The following is an 18,333-nucleotide window of genomic DNA, read 5'->3' on the forward strand; positions in this document are numbered from 1 at the left end:
GATTAAGGATTCCATATTATGGAAAAAGAAATTTTCCTTATATTTTTTTTAGTTTGATGTAGATGTAAACACTGTTAAAGTTTCTAAACGTACCATTCTGTCCCCAGTCTTCACAGACCATATAAGGAAACAGCTGCAGAAACAGACACAATGTACATACTCACTGCTGTTTAGCCCCAACTCCGCCCAACAGAGCTCTTATGTATATATATATATATATATATATATATACATATATAGGCACTTACCGTGGAAGGCTTCTTGTCACAGAAGATTCAAACCACACTCTGAGCTGAACAGAGGAACTAAGGAAACGCCTTCCTCTCCATGGCCTCAGGCTCCTCCTGTTACTACGCTAGTAATATAAGCTCACACAAATATTAATAATAAAATACTAAAAAATCTAGGATACAGGCCCTTGAACAAACTTGCTTATATACCCCCAAACAGAAGCCTGGGGATACTGTTATGTGAGTGCAACACACCTTTTGTTATTGTTTTGATACCTGCTGTGGGTGAAGGTGAATATGGCCTTTACAGCAGTGAGCTTACATTACTAGTGCAGTAACAGGAGGAGACTGAGGCCATGGAGAGGAAGGCGTGGCCTTAGTTCCTCTGTTCAGCTCAGTGTGGTTTGAATCTTCTGTGACAAGAAGCCTTCCACGGTAAGTGCCTATTTTTTTCTCTTTTTCTACAACTCTTATTTATATATCTGTGTCTGTTTAACATAGGTTGGTGATTGGCCTCCCACTGTTTTACCTTCTTCTCATGTTTGATGTAAGTTATACAGACTGTGAATTACTGAGATACCCTGAAAGCTCAGATGTGCTTTGGGGTCAAAAGTAAAATGTATAAAAAGGTCAAAAAATGTCAGTGTCAGTTGTGTTTGTGTTGGACATGTACCATGTTAAATTATATCACTGCTGACATCAGCTTAGCCATTATTAGTGGGGAAGTCAAATGGCTGGATTTCTTTGCCTTGTTCAAGCTTGTTTTGCCAAAGGGCATTAAAGCTAGAAAGAGAAGAAGACTGAGAAATGCTTAGAGGTAGTTATTGCTCAATAACCAAAAAAAACAAAAGTGACAGAAAACATCACAAAGAAGTTTAACTATCAGATTTAACTTATCTTCTTTTTTTCCTTTATGGCTTTTTGGCCAGTACAGGCACCTGTAGCTAATGTGCCTATGCTGTGTTGTTACAGTGGTTGAAGTTGCTGAAAGTTTACAGCCAAGATTGTATACTGTAAGAGGAACTTTCACAATTTTGCTCACAATTTTAAAAGTGAAAGTTTTTTTGGGATATGAATGAGTAGTTAACTGGATTTTGTCTCCTTAGTGCATTTTAGTCCTCTTGCTGCTGTGTTAAAATCCCACAGTTCTTAATTCTGTAGTCTTCTGGGTGGTTTAGAAAAATAGAAAGACAAAGAAAGTCAGAAAGTCAGAACAGTGTCCTAAATGCAGTAAAACTTCAAATCAAACATTACCTTCAAATTCACAGGCTTCTCACTAACAGCAAGCAAGTTTCACTTCCTTACTCACACTCAGCCTTCTTAAAGCTACAGTTGTGAATTTCAGAGCACTAGAGCTGCAGAGTGGGGGTGGGCGATATGGTAAAAAATACAATATCACGATACTTGAACATATTTTATGATATATACTCTATGTATCACGAATTTAGTTTCATGCAGTTTGATAAGCTGTATGGAACAGAATGCATCAGCAGTGCCGCATTTAGTGCTATCAAAAATTATGGTGCAATGACTTTTATTTACCGTTTCACATGCTGCGTTACACTAAATCTAGTTAAACAGGCCTAACTCTGCTCTCTTTTAATGAAACGTTGAGTTGTTCCGTGTTTTTTAATCACTGACAATGTCCACGACATGCTCGGAAAATTGCATTGTGTTGTATTGTGGTATAATTCATCAATTTACAATAAGACTGCCCTTAAAAGTGTTTATGAATGGTTTAAAATGTGTGTATTAATGATCATTAATTAGGTCGTAAAAACCTTTACAGTTATTAATAGGCAGTTATACCACATAAGTAAAAAGGACAACAACAATCTGATGAATTTGAATACTGGATGAAGCTAACAGGTTTAATGCTGACTGATGGAGAAGTGAAAAGTGAGATAAGTAACCTGCATAATCTACATCTTAACATGATAGAGGAACGTGGGGTCTTTATGTGGCAAGCAACAGGTCACTGTCGCCCTTTCATTTATGTGTTGTAACTGCTTTTTAATGATTTTAAGGTGTTTATTACCTAAAATAACCTTTAATAAGTTCATTTTAAATCATTTATAAACCATTTATATGAGTAGTCTTGTAAAGAGCAGGTATCATTAGTCAGGGGCCTAAAGACCCCCTCTGAATGGGTTGTGTTCCTGTAGTATTTTGGCTCATAATGCAAGGCAAGGCAAGTTTATTTATATAGCACCTCTCATACACTGCTGTCTTTCAATGTGCTTTACAGAAGGGAAAATACACAGTCATTTAAAAAGTAAAGTAAAGGACAATAGAAATTCAATCCATGATTGAAACAAGATTAAAACAATAGATTTAAAAGAGAGAATCATTCAATTAAAAATCTAATAAAAAATTCAATCAGGATAATAAAGTGCCGTTACAGAGGACAAGGGCTAGAAAAACTAGCAGTATTTTAAACTGAGCTGAAAGAAGAACATGTAGAAGAACAGTTGACATTTGGGGATGAATTGCAAAATAAATAAATAAATAAATCCATAAATAAATCCATAAATAAATATTCAGAATGTATCGAGATGTCTAAGAATAACCTGTAGGAAAGTAAAGAGCTTCATTTTTGTATTTTTTCTTCCAGTGAACACATAGAAGCTCACTGACACACAATCAGGTGCTGAGGAAGAGGAAGCATCCAAAGACAGGTATTATGTGTTTGTATTTACTGTTGCTATACTTCACCCATCTGCTATGTGGATGTGTTTACTGTGTTGACTGTAATCAATGCAACAGAGCCCTATAAAGAAGTCAACTCCTTAACTGGCTATGAGGTGGCTATCTTAATGAAAAATAGATGAAGAGCACTGATTTTTAAATAATCCATAATCCATCATTACATAATCAATAACTTATCAGTAACACAAATAGTGAATTCAGTCAATCATTTAGCGCCTTGCAAAAATCATTTTAACCAGCCATCTCCAGCAATGGATGGTTTAATGCTTGAAATAGGAAGAAAATGCTACATGACTTGAGGGAGGCCCAAGGCCCAAAACAACAAACAAAAGATCCTAAAAAGAAAACAGAATTAAATGACTAACCTACCAAAAAAAAAAGACAAAAAATGCTAAGCTTACTACACTCACAATAAAGAAAGTCAAAAGCATTAAACAAAAAGGGCAGGCCACCTCTACGTTCCCTCCTTCACAAAAGAACATACTGGAGGAGTTTCTAAAGCTAATTTCACTGGAACTACGTTTGCATGTAAGCCAGTGAATCACGGCACCAACTGAAAATAACAATAATTAGCCGGCAAAGGCAGAACAAGAAATGTTGAAATAATGACCTACTTGTAACTGGATATTTCAACATGTCAAAACCAATATATGTAGCAGCACATTGTCTTTGTCATTACACACCTATATCATTAAACACATACATTTATGAATGATTATATGTTTGATGATTAAAAAAATAAAATGCTTCCCCTCTTTCACTAAAACACCCATGAACACTCCATCACCAAAAACCAACATCTCATGTCGGGTTACACAATTGTTAGTTTATATAAGAGGCCATCTGATTCAAATCTCTCCCCTTTTTATAGCGAATTTCAAGATTAAACTTCTGGACAGTCAATGCGTCAAATTGCACTTCGCATTCGAAAGAGAAAGGTGAGAAGATTGTGGTTTGTATATGGATCCTTCTACTGAAATGGTTCAAAGTCAAAGTACAAAACACATTTCAAACTTTTAACTGACTTGGACTTTAGACTTTGAGTGACTCAATACCTTAATTTTTGTTAATTTTATTAAAACAAATGACTGAAAATTGCATTTGGTCACTTCTAAAACAACCATAACACTACCACAGCTTCACCAAATACTCTGGTAATGACAATTGTAGCTAATATTGAACATAACTCAAAAATGCTAGTACATGACTAGCAAACACAGCTCTGAACACTTGCACACATATAAAATCATGATGTTTTTAATTAAAACACAGAAAAGTTTACTTAAATATGTGTTTCAGTAGTGATAATTCTTAATGTTACACTCTGATTTTCAGACTTTGGGACACATTTACTTTAAATCAATGGAATGTAACTGCTCACCATGTGGCCATGACCTTCATACAGGGATGCAGTCTCACTTCCTGCTCTAAAATGCAGGGGTGTGGCTAAAATAAGGCTCCGCCCATGTACTGAAACTGAAAACCATGGAAACATGGGACAGCATTTTTTTAATTTAAAAATTAAACTCATGACAAATGTAAATCTTTCAACTTCATTTTAAAATAAAACAAAGAGATTTAAAAACTGAAAAAAACAAAAAAATGTAAATATTATTTTCACTAGTTGAAATTTAGAAGTTAGGGTTTGGGACAGCCAATCGAAAGTACTCTACGAATGATTTTGTACATAATCATTTATAGGTTACATAATCACTACATAATCATAAGCTTTTTACATATTACCATCTCAATTAATTCCTTGAGTTTAAATAGATCGACCCAACACAGCATGGAGTGTACCACGATGTCATCTAGTATAACTCACAGTCAGAAACACTCATCAACACACGATTCATTAAACGTTAAAACATGGCGGTAGCATTTCGAAGGCCAAAGGCTATAACAGTGTAAGAACTTGTCTGGTGTGACAAAAGTAGAGACTTGAGTTGCTTGTCTGGTTAAGGGCACCTGACAATATTGCTTAAAAAATGTGTGCATGAGCAAAGAGAGGTGAGAGCAATGAGCTGGGTAGACAGCTGTCTGATTTAATAGCGTTGAGCGCTACAACATTAATGTCCAATCAAGTAGTACCAATTACATAGTCGGTCTCATTTGGTATCGACTACACATGGACCAGAAAACATTGCTTGCAACATGGATCCAGGGTAGCATGTGTAGCAGAGTCAACCCAATGTCATCTATTGAAAATGAATGACAAACAGCTCTTCTTGTCAAAACACGTTTTCATTTTCACCTGAGCTGATAATATGAATCAAATGGGCCAAATGGTATGCATGTTGCAAATGTTTACAAAACAGGCAGGTATAGTCATGTACATTAAGGTTAGGCGTGGATTCCCCAGACATTTTCCTTGGACAGCTTCAAAGGCCCTTGCATATATGTGCGAAAACAAGATCACTAAAACCTGAATACTCTTGAAAAGTCTCTTACACAGCAAACAAAAGCAATGGCAACCACTCATCCCATACTTTATTCGCCTCTGTACAGTAGGTACACATCATGGATTTACGTGTCTGGTGGAATCTCTCCAGGGTGCGCTGATACGCTCTAGACACTTGATGCTTTATGTCTAGTTGGGACAACACCTGTTTAGACAACCGAGGCATAAAATTTGAACCTTGATTTGTTTGCAAGACTCAAGGAAACCCAAATGTAGAAAAAATATTAAGAGTCCTCATAATAACCTTAGATTTTAGAGGCAGCAATGGCATGGCCTCTGGGCAACATGTTGCGTACACACATAATAATTAACAAGCATTTATAGCATGACTCTTTGTGTAGAAGTGGTCTTACACAATCAAGAATGAAGCCCACACAGAATAAAAATGTACTAGGCAAGGGGTCGGCAACCCAAATGTTAAGAAGGGCCACTTTGCCCTTTCAACAAAAATCAAACCATCTTGGGAGCCACAACAATTTTATGTCCATTTTACCATCTTCGCTGTAAATATGTCTCAGTATGTGCTGATGTAGTATAGGCTAAAAATATAATATTAATGAAAACGCAGACTTAATATGCTTTAAGCTTTACCTCAACTGTAGCTGCTTTTCTTGTGTCTCCGGCAGGAAACTTTTCCACAAAAATGGAATAGTTTCTTTTAAAATGTCTCTCACCATTTTTAACGAGGCTGAAGTCAGCTCCTCATTCGCCATCTTCTTGTTCAAATTTTCCCGTTCCACCTTAAATGGTGCCTGGGGAGCCAGAATGTAACTGCTGCACCATTTAAGGTAGAACAGGAAAATTAGAACAAGAAGCTGGCGAGTGAAAAGCTGACATTTTTTAGTGTTTGTAAATTATAAATTTAAGTCCTTTCATCTCCAAATCATCAATGTTTGTCTCAAATCTTTCTCTTTGCCTTTTCCTTAGCTACTAGCCAGACTTTATCTGCATTGCTATGGTGACCAGCAGTCTGCGCGCCAACCTTCAGGGTTAAAGGTTGATGATTTAGCAGTTATACATTAAGACCAGCGTTTGTTAAAACTGTGTCAGAACGATCAGCAGAGCTTTATTTTACTGCAAAGGATGATTACTTTATGTTTACCTACAAATCTAATTCTGCTGTGGAGCCACAACAGGGCAGTAAAAGAGCCGTATGCAGCTCCGGAGCTGCATGCTGCCGACCCCTGTCCTAGGCCTAAACCACTCTTTACTGCAAGTGACTTAGTGTGTTTTAGCCTTATTTTAACTAAATCCATGAGAAATAATACACATGAAGTCCTCCACTGTTGCACTTCTTAGATGGTCCCTTATTCAATAAAGTGAAGCATTTCTCACCCTTCATCTTTAATGAAATGTAGCCAGGAACATTTTGAAATCCATTTGGATTGTGGACATTGTGACACCTGGTTCCAATCACTACCACTGTAAAGAAATCTAAGTCAGTAGGTTTCTCTGCAATGAATTTTTACATTTTACGTCAAACTACAGTGTATGACTTTGTTTACATTGTAACCATTATATTACACAGAAATTTTGAAAATTGGTAGAATTTCCCTTTTATTTAAATAGGTGAAGCAGGTTTCCCAATCATTTCTTTGACATCTTGAATTGTTTCCTGAAGAAGCCATGGACCTTGTAGACCCAATCCTGGGCATAGCGGAGAAGCTGTACTCCCTATGTGATGAGGTGAAAGCCAATAAGAAGCGGTGCAGACGGCTGGCTGAACGTGTGTCTGCACTGGCTGATCTGGTGAAGGCCGTGAAGCTGCGGGGTTTGGGCAGTCAGCCAGAGCTGGTGAAGAGGGGCCTGCAGGAGCTCAAGCTCACTCTGGAGTCTGCACAGAACGTAGTGAAGAAATACGCCTTGTCCAGCTATCTGAAGCGCATTGTGAAGGCCTATGACCTGGGCGAGGAGTTCTGCTGCCTGAACGAACGACTTAACGATGCCGCTCAGCTGCTCTCACTGGCTCTGCAGGTGGAGCAGAGGGAGAGGATGGAGGGAGTGTTCAGCGAGGCCAAGAGGAGGAAAGAGGATGAAGAAGACAGAAGGTTTGACTGTGAAGAGCTCCAAACATGTGAGTCTCCACTGACCTCCAAAGCATCCATGCTCACTTTGTGTATGGACTGTACTGACTGGAAAGTGAATGATACTTTTTTTTTTGGAGAGTTTTTTATCTATGATTACATAGTACCTTAAATTCTCTATTTAAAAAAGCCACCTTAAAAAAGTCCACCTTAAATGATCCAACAACTTTGAAGTACCGTGTAAACATTTTTAAAAATTTTAAAGTATACCATTCACTCTGGAGTCCATGCATAGACACTAAGCAGCAAAAACAGCCTGTTTTGAAATCATCATGGTTGTGAGGTCGAATCCATGAACACATTCACATACGACTGCCCACTGAGCCTGAAGCAGTTTGACCTGACCATTCACACTGAGGTGATAAAGAGTGCTGTCAATGCTTGTTTCATCCTAGACAGCTTTTTGAATGTCAATGAGAGCAGCAATACAGCCAATCAGAACAGAGGTCATTTACAGTGGTGTATGAAAGTTTATGAACTCTTTAGAATTTTCTATATTTCTGCATAAATTTGACCTAAAATTTAATCAGATATTCACACAAGTCAACAGTTACCAGAAATGTTTAATTGCAGTTATTGTTGCAAATAAATGTTTCTGGTAACTGTTGATTAGTCCTGCACATCAGCTTGGTGGAATTTTAGCCCTTTCCTCCACACAAAACAGCTTCAACTCTGTTATGTTGGTGGGTTTCTTCCCATAAACTGCTTGCTTCAGGTCCTTCACAACATTTCTATTGGGTTAAGGTCAGGATTTTGATCTGGCCATTCCAGAACATTAATTTTATTCTTCTTTAACCATTTTTCGCTAGAACGACTTGTGTGCTTAGGGTCGTTGTGTTGCTTCATGACCCACGTTCTCTTTAGTTTCAGCCCAGAATTTAATTCAGAGTTTATTGTTCCATCAATGATGGCAAGCCATCCTGGCCCAGATGCAGCAAAACCATGATACTACCACCACCATGTTACACAGAAGGGCTAAGATTTTTACGCTGGAATGCAGCGTTTACTTTTCTATAAACATAACGCTTCTCATTTAAACCAAAAAGATTTATTTTGGTTTCATCCATTAGGTGAAATGATCTGAAAAGGTTTTTTTGATTGCACTGTACTGCAGTCTTTGGCAAGATCTATTGTGGTCTCATCTGTCCACAAAACATTGTTCCAATAGCCTTCTAGCTTGTCCATGTGATCTTTAGCAAACTGCTGACGGCCAGCAATGTTCTTTTTGGAGCGCAGCAGTTTTCTCCTTGTAACCTTGCCACGCGCACCATTGTTGTTCAGTGTTCTCCTGATGATGGACTCATGAACATTAACATTAGCCACTGTGAGACAGACCTTTTGTTGCTTAGATGTTACCGTGGGTTCCTTTTCTTTTTGTCTACTTTTGGGACTTGTGTGAAAATCTAATGAAGTTTCAGGTCAAATTTTTGCAGAAATATAGGGAATTGCCATGCCTGGAGCTCCTCCTCCTTCCAGTTTAACATTGTATAAATTTCCTTCTCTACCTTCTGTTTCTCATGGCAAAGTTTTTGCACCCCTCACCTCCCCATCCCCTCTCGGTTCCTATGTTCTATCTTTCAGTCCTACTTCTGTTAATGGAGAGGGAGAGATCCAGACTTCTAATATAAAGCAGAAGCCACTCAGAACTCAAGCCCAAATTCTCTTCCCTCCTACAGTCTCTTCTCATACTACTACCATATGTTGGCATGGTCTGAACTAGTAAAACCTTTCTGAACTTTCAGCCTTTTAAAACAAGTATATATACTTAGGTAAAATGTTCTGAAAAGGTTTCTTTAATTGCACAGTGCTGCAGTCTTTGGCAGAGGAGAACCAGGAGACCAAGGTGACCGTGGATGCTGTGCACTTGAAAGTCGATCAAACTCAAAAAGATGTTCAAGACATCAAAAGCGTCCTGGACTCACGTAAGTGTGAAAGTGAGGAGTAACATAAAAAGGTCTCTTCAGAAGTTTGACCACCATTTAGTTTATAGTACTGTAGATATTGTCCCACTACTTTCTTCTTTATTGTCAGGTTTATAATAACTGTTTTTTTTTGTTAATAAGTGCATGAAGCAAGGTCAAAATTTAGTCTCCATTCAACTAATGTATAAATATTTAGAATTTAGTGATGCAGCAAACTTGAGGAGGACTGTGTTTGTAGTTGGTTTTGTGTCAATTGACAAAACAGAAAGCTAAACGTCTGAACACAAACGAGTGCCTTTTTCCCTACCTGACAGTAAAAAGACCCAGCATCCATCTGCAGGACATCAGAGAGATCAGGCCAGATGAGCTGACCTATGACTTTCCCATTGAACCAATCATGAAGACTTGCAATTCTGAGCTGTTCAAAGGAGAGTACAACAAGTTCACTGTAGCCATTAAGAGATATACATATACAGAGGGCACAAACCCAAGGTAAGTCTGAGTCACACATGCTTAGACCAGCTGTCAATTTTTCAAACAGTCTTTATCTGATCTTTTCCTTCTTAGTCAGTTAAAAAACATGATTTGTTATCTAGTATTTTTCATTATGAACCAAAAATACACTTTAGACTCTTTAACAGACAGCACTGTCCTCCTCCTGTCTGACTGAATTTCTCCACAGCCAAGTTAGGAGCATTTTTCGTAAGGAAGTGGAGACCATGAAGCGCTTTGAATCACCCCATATCCTGAGAATGTTTGGGATTTGTGTCCAGGATGAGAATGGTACGTTAGCATCTGAATTCTTCCTTACATTTCTTACATTTCTCCTTTTTGCATGTTATAGCATGATATAGTAAACAGTGTTTTGTTTCCTATAAGTAGTTGTTTCATGACTCTTGATGTTGATGCTGTTGTATGTTTTTGCTAGTGTTGCACTCATACCGGCACCATAGTGGCTCTTCCAGCAGTCACTGCTGGAATTTAGTAAATATTACAGTCATTCACACTATCAGTAGAAACGGCACTGTCTGTTGCACCAGTGGAAGCACTAGCATGGCTAATGGCCTGCTATGCTTGTTTGTCAGACCAGCCGTCTTTAATACCTTAAAATACATAAAGTCATAAATTAAAACACAAAACAAAAAATAATAAATTGTTAAACACTGTATGTATTTATGTAATGCCTAAGAAACTGGTAAAATGGCATAGGGGCATCCCTAAACCTCAATATTCATTAAGAATGCAAAGATCTATGATTATGTAAATTGTCTAAACCTTGTCCCTCCCCCCATTACCCTGCACATCCACTGGTGCACATGCATGCTGCAGTCAGTAGCATGGACGGATGTGCGTTAAAATTGCTTTATATTATCAATCACTCAGACAAATGAAAACATTCTCTTGTTGGGTTTAATCACTTTTCTCTCATTGATATTACTTAACAAATGATTGTAAGTCAGTGAAAGTTAGTCATGTTTCAATGAAATTAAATGAGCTGTCAGATTTACTTCATAAGTGTGTGTTTCATCAATCTTGTTGAGTAAAACTCACCATGTTTCCTATTGACTCCCTATCATCATCTACTTGAATATTTTACTCCACCTCTTCATGTTGTTTCACCCTGGCCTGCATTCCATTGTGTGAGCATCCTAAAATCTACTTAACACAGCTGCATAGAATAACTTGGCATAACATTTTTAAGTAGATCCAATGTTTCAATTTTGGATAATACATAAACAATAATCAGTCTAGTCAATAACTCAAATCACTTTAGTGTGATTTACTTGAATTTGTTAAGAACATATTGTGGGGTCTTGGAGAAGAAGGAGTCATGGGAGAGGCCATGAATTCTGCTATGAGAAATGCTCTTTATTTACACCAGCAGGAAAGGCTCTTAAACACAGCCAGGCAAAACAAGCAGGTCACCTTTAGCCACACAATCTCTCTTAATGGTAGACCCAAGCCCACACCAACCAAGCCCACAGCTCAACACAAAACACAAATAAGACATACACACATCTTGGACTAATGACCAGCGATATTAACACACAAAACAACAACATTTAGCATCCCAATCAAGTATCTTGTGAGAGTTGTGTAGAACCACTTGACATAACTTGTGTAAATCTAACATTTCTGTTTTTTTGAGTGTATTCTGTATTGCTAATACAAATACTGTATTTAGGTACCAGTATTGGCACCAATACAGATACGGTATCTGTATCAGTAAAACACTAGCACAAGTGCATTCCTAGTTCATCTGTTTGTTATCAGGAGGAATGCCTGTCTATGATATGACAATCAAATATTTCTTTGTTTTGCTTGTATCCTGAAGGACCCAACCCGAACTACCTGATAGTGACGGAGTTCTGTGAGAAGGGCTGTCTGAGGCAGGTGCTAGACAGTTCCAGCAAACTGCCATGGGACAGAAAGACCCAAATGTGTCTGGATGCAGCGCAAGGACTCTACAGGTTCAGACCCGCTTCTGTGTCTAACCCCAGTCTTTCATCTTTTTTGCCTCTAAGGCAGTCTCTCCAGTTAGAGCCTGCCTGTGCATTTGACTCCAGCAAGCCTGTGTTGTTTTCACTGTTGCAACAGAGATGTGCTCTAATTCCAAATAAGAAAAACTCTTATCTCCTTCTCCAACTGTAGGCTGCATCAATCTGAGGAGAAGTTTAAGGTGCACGGCTGCATCACCAGCAGCAAGTTCCTGGTGGCTGCTGGGTACAGAGTGAAGGTACAGTCGTCCAGTGGGTCACTTTCTGTGTTTTAGCATCTAGTTTGTACATTACCTTTAAATATTTAAACTCAACTCTCAGAAAGATGGTGTATTATAGGGGCAGCAGATATGACAAAATCTTATCACTATTGTAGACAGTACACTTCTCTGAGTTTATCATGGGTATCGTCAGCTGTTCTATAACACTGAACAACTGCTTATATCATGAAAAATTATATATATATAATATTCACAAAGTCCATTCTGCACTTTTCAAATCATATGAACCGAATCATATGAATCGAAAAGTATAGTAGCTAAAAGATGCCAAAAAGAGCTCTTTGAGTGACGACACAGAAATAAACATATTTGGTTCCCTAAAGTTTTTGTGGATCAGTGTGTGCAAAGGCACTTTCTAAAACTGACTTGTGTGTTCTCGAAGCTGGCCGGCTTTGAGCTGGCGAAGACAGAAACATCACTAAAGAAGAGTAAAGATAAAAAGAACAGCTTAATGATGTACACATCTCCACAACAGCTCGAAAACATCAACCATCAATATGACAAGGCCTGCGAGATCTACAGGTCAGGAAGCATGCATGCAAATAGTAGAGGCACACAGCTGGAATCATATAATATTCACTCCTATTTTAATTTACCTGATGTGTGCGTGTAATGTCTGTGATGAAAAGTAGCAAATAGCAAACTGAACTTCATTTGTTGTTTGTACAGTACAATATGACTATTACTGAGTGATGGTGACATTGTGTATGTGATCTTTCCAGTTTTGGAATCGTCCTGTGGGAAATTGCAGCACGCCAAGTCCCCTTTAAAGGCATGTATCTCCATTATGAACTTTTACTCATAATGAAATCACTGCATCTGTTGAATATGAAGGCTATAAGCTAATATGTAATAATACATTCAGCACCGCTCATCCTCTCTGTTCTGTATCCAGACTGTTCATCCCACAGTCTTCTTTATAAGAAGTTGTGTGTGGAGAAGGTGATGGAGCCACTGCCGAACGACTGCCCGAGTCAGCTCAAGGAGCTCATTGATGCCTGCCGCTCGTACGAGCCATTCCAGAGGCCCAATGCTGGAGGTACAGCCAGCTGTTAGCACTTACACCCAAATATGGCTGTATGGGTTGAATTGGTGTCCCCGTCACTTGTGTCTGTAAAGGAAATGTTAACCACAGTGCCCTGATATTGTGGTTAGACTCCGAAAAAAATGTATGTATATAAAAGTGTAGATAGTCTTGGGTTCATATATGTACAGGTTGTCACGATTGACTAACTAAACTACACTATATTGCCAAAAGTATTCACTGACCCATCCAAATCATTGAATTCAGATGTTCCAATCACTTCCATGGCCACAGGTGTATAAAACCAAGCACCTAGGCATGCAGACTGCTTCTACAAACATTTGTGAAAGAATGGATCGCTCTCAGGAGCTCAGTGAATTCCAGCGTGGTACCATGATAGGATGCCATCTGTGCAGTCGTGAAATTTCCTTACTACTAAATATTCCACAGTCAACTGTCAGTGGTATTATAATGGAATGGGTTTCCATGGCCGAGCAGCTGCATCCAAGTCTTACACCACCGAACACAATGCAAACCGTCGAATGCAGTGGTGTAAAGCGCCGCCACTGGACTCTAGAATAGTGGAGACGTGTTCTCTGGAGTGACGAATCACGCTTCTCCATCTGGCAATCTGATGGACAAGTCTGGGTTTGGCGGGTGCCAGGAGAACAGCACTTGTCTGACTGGATTGTGCCAAGTGTGAAGTTTGGTGGAGGGGGGGTTATGGTGTGGGGTTGTTTTTCAGTAGCTGGGCTCGGCCATAAAGACACGGATGAGCGAGTTTGGTGTGGAAGAACTTGACTGGCCTGCACAGAGTCCTGACCGCAACCCGATAGAATACCTTTGGGATGAATTGGAGCGGAGACTGCAAGCCAGGCCTTCACGTCCAACATCAGTGTCTGACCTCACAAATGCACTTCTGGAAGAATGGTCAAAAATTCCCATAAACACACTCCTAAACCTTGTAGAAAGCCTTCCAAGAAGAGTTGAAGCTGTTATAGCTGCAAAGGGTGGGCTGACATCATATTAAACCCTATGGATTAGGAATGGGATGTCACTCACGTTCATATGCGTGTGAAGGCAGACGAGCGAATACTTTTGGCAATATAGTGTACATAAAAACTAATTTAAAATTAGCTTTAGAAATAATATGCAATTATTAGTTTGCATGATGATAATACACATTTTAAATTTTCCTACTGATCTCTCAATAATCTTTTATAGAAATCCTTTATAGATCTTCAAATGAAGACAACTTTTTTTAAAGAATATTGAAGAAAATATTGAAGAATATGCAAACCATGCAAATCTTCAACGAAACTCTTTGAAGTTATGCATGGTTTGTTCTGTCATATCAGTTATTACTGTTTGACTTTTTTAAAACTCTGATTACTTGATTGATCCAAACAATTGTGAGATACCTCAATTTTTTATTGAAATATATATAATATATTTGGCAGTGACAGCCCGATTGTATACATATATTATGGTGCAAAAGTCATTCATTTATTTCATTTCAAAACAGCTATGTTATTATATAAGTTATTATTTTTCAACTTTAGGGGAAAAAACAGAAAACATCAATTTAACTGAAAATTACACAGAAGCCTCAACAACTAAATATAATATCACATTGTTCAGTATATATTATGTTCCCCCTTTGCCTTTTATTACTGCTTCCATTCTTTTCAGAACACTTGTGTTTTTCAAAGAAATGTGCAGGGATATTTTTACACACCTCCAAAGTTCAGTCTTAGAAGTGATGTTCAGTTCTGGACACTGGGATGGTCAATCCAGTGTTCTGAGAACACCAGCAGCTTCTTTGTTTGATTTTCAAATCGCTGCTGTTGAAACAAAACCTTGTATCTCCAAAATGGTAACTTTACAGGAGAAAGAAAAAAACTACTTCACTTTTAATGTAAGTCAACGGAACCAGGACTTTCTTCCAGGTAATTTTGGGTTGTTTTTTTGGTCCATTTATAATGAAATTTATACACAATGTAAAGGCCAACAGGCATTTTTAAATTATGTCAAAAACTGAAAAATGACAAAAATGAAGATACAAGGTTTTCTTCTGACAGCAGCGAAATGTTCTCCTTTTTCAGTAAGGATCTCATCCTTTCAGACCTATAGCGTTGAGCTGTCTTCTCACAGTGGAAGGCAACTCAACAGTGGAAACCATGCATTTTTTTCCTGATCTGAAGATCTTGAATTTTTTATCTCTTTTAAAGAGGAAAGCTTTAAGTACTGTTTACCCGATAGTTTTACATGGTTTTTAGGAGCCCCTTTTCTCTGTATCATTTTATAAATGTTTTTTCACTTATTTACCTTTGATTATCCCATTCTGTATAATCTTGTATCTTATCCCCTAAGAAGTATTTCTAGAAAAATCCATCACTTTTACTCAATGCCCATTTTGACTTCAAATTAAATAAATGAAGGATGGTCTTTGACTTTTGCCAGTATTGTACATCAGGGGTGCACAACTCTGGTTCGAGGTGGTCTACTGTGCTGAAATGTTTAGCTCCAGCCTTCATCTAACACATCTGATCTATTTCAATTAAAACCTTCACGGGCACCTTAACATTAGAACCAGATGTGTTGGATCTAATATGCATAGTGTGGTAGATCATCAGGACCAGGTCTGGGCCCCCTGATATACATACATACATCATCTAAACCGCTTATCCTTCTGGGTCGCGGTGGGGTGCTGGAGCCTATCCCAGCTGTCATTGGGCGGAAGGCAGGATACACCCTGGACAGGTCGCCAGTCCATCGCAGGGCAGACAGACATACACAGTCACACACACACCTAGGGGCAATTCAGCATGTCCAATCAGCCTGACTGCATGTTTTTGGACTGTGGGAGGAAACCGGAGTACCCCTGATATACATGGAATAAAAAATAAACATCACATTTGGTCATAAGGATAGAAGCCATATCAATGTTTGCTCATTACTTCTGTTTCTTTCTCCAGTGTTAGTGGACAAGCTGCGCAAACTGGCACAGCAGTACGAAGAGGACTAATGCTTGGGCACCTGTTCACACTCTGCAGACTGGCACACCTACAGATGATCAGCTGCTGGAGTCTCCAAAACCAAAGCCCACTGAATAAGCCTTTATCCTGCCAGTCTTTGTTCAGGCTGGTGATTACTCAGCTGCCGTTTCATTTTCACCAAGAGTTGAGCTGACTGTTTGTACCTCAAGGGAATGGTTTCCTCAACACAGATTAAGCCTAGCAAGGATTTCAGTTATACTGCCAATTCTCTCAACATATCCAAACTGTTCATTTGTGTATGAGATACGTTTCTTGTTTTTTTAAGGAGTGTGTCATTTCATAAGCAGAGTTGCAGCCACCTTTTAGCAAAGTCTAAATTGGAAGATGTTTCATGCCATATGACTTTTCACCCATTTATTTGACCATCAGAGCATATCTGCTAAATAAATTTATAGTAAATATTTTAATTAAATGTTTGATTGTCTGTTGGTAAATCAAGTGCCAGTGGGTTTGTGAGGTATAACATATATGCAGGACTGCTGTGTACCCAACAATGCAAGGGCTGGAAAATCATTCATATTAACAGATACTGTATACTGATTTGCTGTTGAATATATTACTCATTGGTGTTGTTAGCACAGAAACATAAGAACGGTGCCATCAAAGGGGATCACATGATTCCACAGATTTTAATGCATTAATATGGTCAATAAAGTCATTCAGGGTGGTTTAATGTAAATTAAATAGTCTATTCTAGAGAAACTTCTGAGTCAGAGTTGTTGGTGATATGTCAGAAGAATTTATGCATCTAAAAGCTGCCTCACAGAAAGCTATTACTCAGGTGGTTGTGAATATGCTGTCAGAGATATTGTTTTACAACAGTTTTGAGAGAATATTTCAGCCTAAAACATATTGAAATAAATTTTAAATTTATTCATGACGGAGAGGTACATGAAATGGCTAAAATAGAAAGCTTATTTTTGTCTATATACCACTATTCTACCATTATGTAGGTTCACTGGTCATCTTGGATAGTAAATAAAATGGCCATATTTGCATTGCAACCTCTGGTTCATGTCACCACCATTGTCACCAAGTCAGTACGTTTCTCCACAATGCACAATTTCACATCAAACCATTATGACTTTTCTTTTCAGTGATTGAGTAATATCATAACAATTTTTGAAAAGTTGATGGAATTCCCCTTTCATATATAGATGACTTTCTACCCAATGACTGCTGGGATAGGCTCCAGCTGCCCCCGTGACCCAGAAGGAGTGTGTGTGAATGTGTGTGCGTGTGTATAGATGACTGTACATGTATATACACCAACCGGCCACTTCATGAAGTACACCTTCTTGTATCTACACTCTTTGTCCATTATATCAACTCCATTTATCATATAGATGCACTTTGTAGTTCTACAATTACAGACTGTAGTCCATCTGTTTCTCTGCATACTTTATTAGCCCCCTTTTACCCTGTTCTTCAGTGGTCAGGACCCTCATAGACCCTCACAGAGCAGGGATTATTTGGGTGGTGGATCATTTTCAGCAGTGTCACTGATGTGGTGGTGGATCAGACACAGCAGTGCTGCTGGAGTTTTTAAACACCTCAGTGTCACTGCTGGACTGAGAATAGTCCACCGACCAAAAATGTCCAGCCAACAGTGTCCTGTGGGCAGCGTCCTGTGACCACTGATGAAGGACCAGAAGATGACTAACACAAATAGTGCAGCAACAGTTGAGCTATCGTCTCTGTCTTAACATCTACAAGGTGGACCAGCATGGTATGTGTGTCTAATAGTGTGGACAGTGAGTGGACACAGTGTTTAAAAAGTCCAGCAGCACTGCTGTGTCTGATCAACATGCACCAGCGCAACACACACTAACACACCACCACTTCAGTGTCAATGCAGTGCTGAGAATGATCCACCACTCAGATAATACCTCCTCTAATAAAGTGGACAGTGAGTGTAGATACAAGGTTGGTGTTCTTAATGAAGTCACCATGCAGTGTATATGCATCTAAGGAATCCAGCAGGGGGCAGTAATAAGCCTTTTTTTCAGACACATTGGTCCAATGCTCATGTGAAATCCTGTCATTAGAATATTATTAATAAACT

The 18,333-nt window shown here is 38.6% G+C and overlaps 1 protein-coding gene across 6 annotated transcripts; it reads left to right on the forward strand.

Moving 5' to 3' along the window:
- Positions 1-352: 352 nt before the first annotated feature.
- Positions 353-17,628, forward strand: LOC118806810 (mixed lineage kinase domain-like protein). 6 transcript variants are annotated; one of them, XM_036568411.1, is made up of 13 exons: positions 353-665; positions 2,845-2,908; positions 3,811-3,877; positions 7,022-7,474; positions 9,290-9,406; positions 9,721-9,898; positions 10,089-10,189; positions 11,742-11,877; positions 12,059-12,143; positions 12,568-12,707; positions 12,908-12,957; positions 13,081-13,224; positions 16,188-17,628. In XM_036568411.1, the coding sequence occupies exons 4-13, from the start codon at positions 7,027-7,029 to the stop codon at positions 16,235-16,237; spliced, it is 1,449 nt and encodes a 482-aa protein (XP_036424304.1). In that variant the 5' UTR covers positions 353-665; positions 2,845-2,908; positions 3,811-3,877; positions 7,022-7,026; the 3' UTR covers positions 16,238-17,628. The 6 variants fall into 6 exon arrangements, with proteins under 6 accessions (XP_036424304.1, XP_036424306.1, XP_036424307.1 ...); XM_036568413.1 differs by having other exon boundaries at positions 7,025-7,474; XM_036568412.1 differs by lacking the exon at positions 3,811-3,877 and having other exon boundaries at positions 354-665; positions 7,025-7,474.
- The last annotated feature ends 705 nt before the right edge of the window (positions 17,629-18,333 follow it).

Source organism: Colossoma macropomum, unplaced genomic scaffold (genome assembly GCF_904425465.1).
Source record: "Colossoma macropomum unplaced genomic scaffold, Colossoma_macropomum, whole genome shotgun sequence".
In the NCBI taxonomy this organism is placed as follows: Eukaryota; Metazoa; Chordata; class Actinopteri; order Characiformes; family Serrasalmidae; genus Colossoma; species Colossoma macropomum.

Excerpts from the sequence above, each read along its gene's own strand:
- LOC118806810 (XM_036568411.1), top strand. The coding sequence starts at position 7,027 with ATGGACCTTGTAGACCCAATCCTGGGCATAGCGGAGAAGCTGTACTCC. Across the intron at positions 9,899-10,088 it reads ACAGAGGGCACAAACCCAAG|CCAAGTTAGGAGCATTTTTC; the intron begins GTAAGTCTGAGT and ends ATTTCTCCACAG. Across the intron at positions 10,190-11,741 it reads TTGTGTCCAGGATGAGAATG|GACCCAACCCGAACTACCTG; the intron begins GTACGTTAGCAT and ends TGTATCCTGAAG.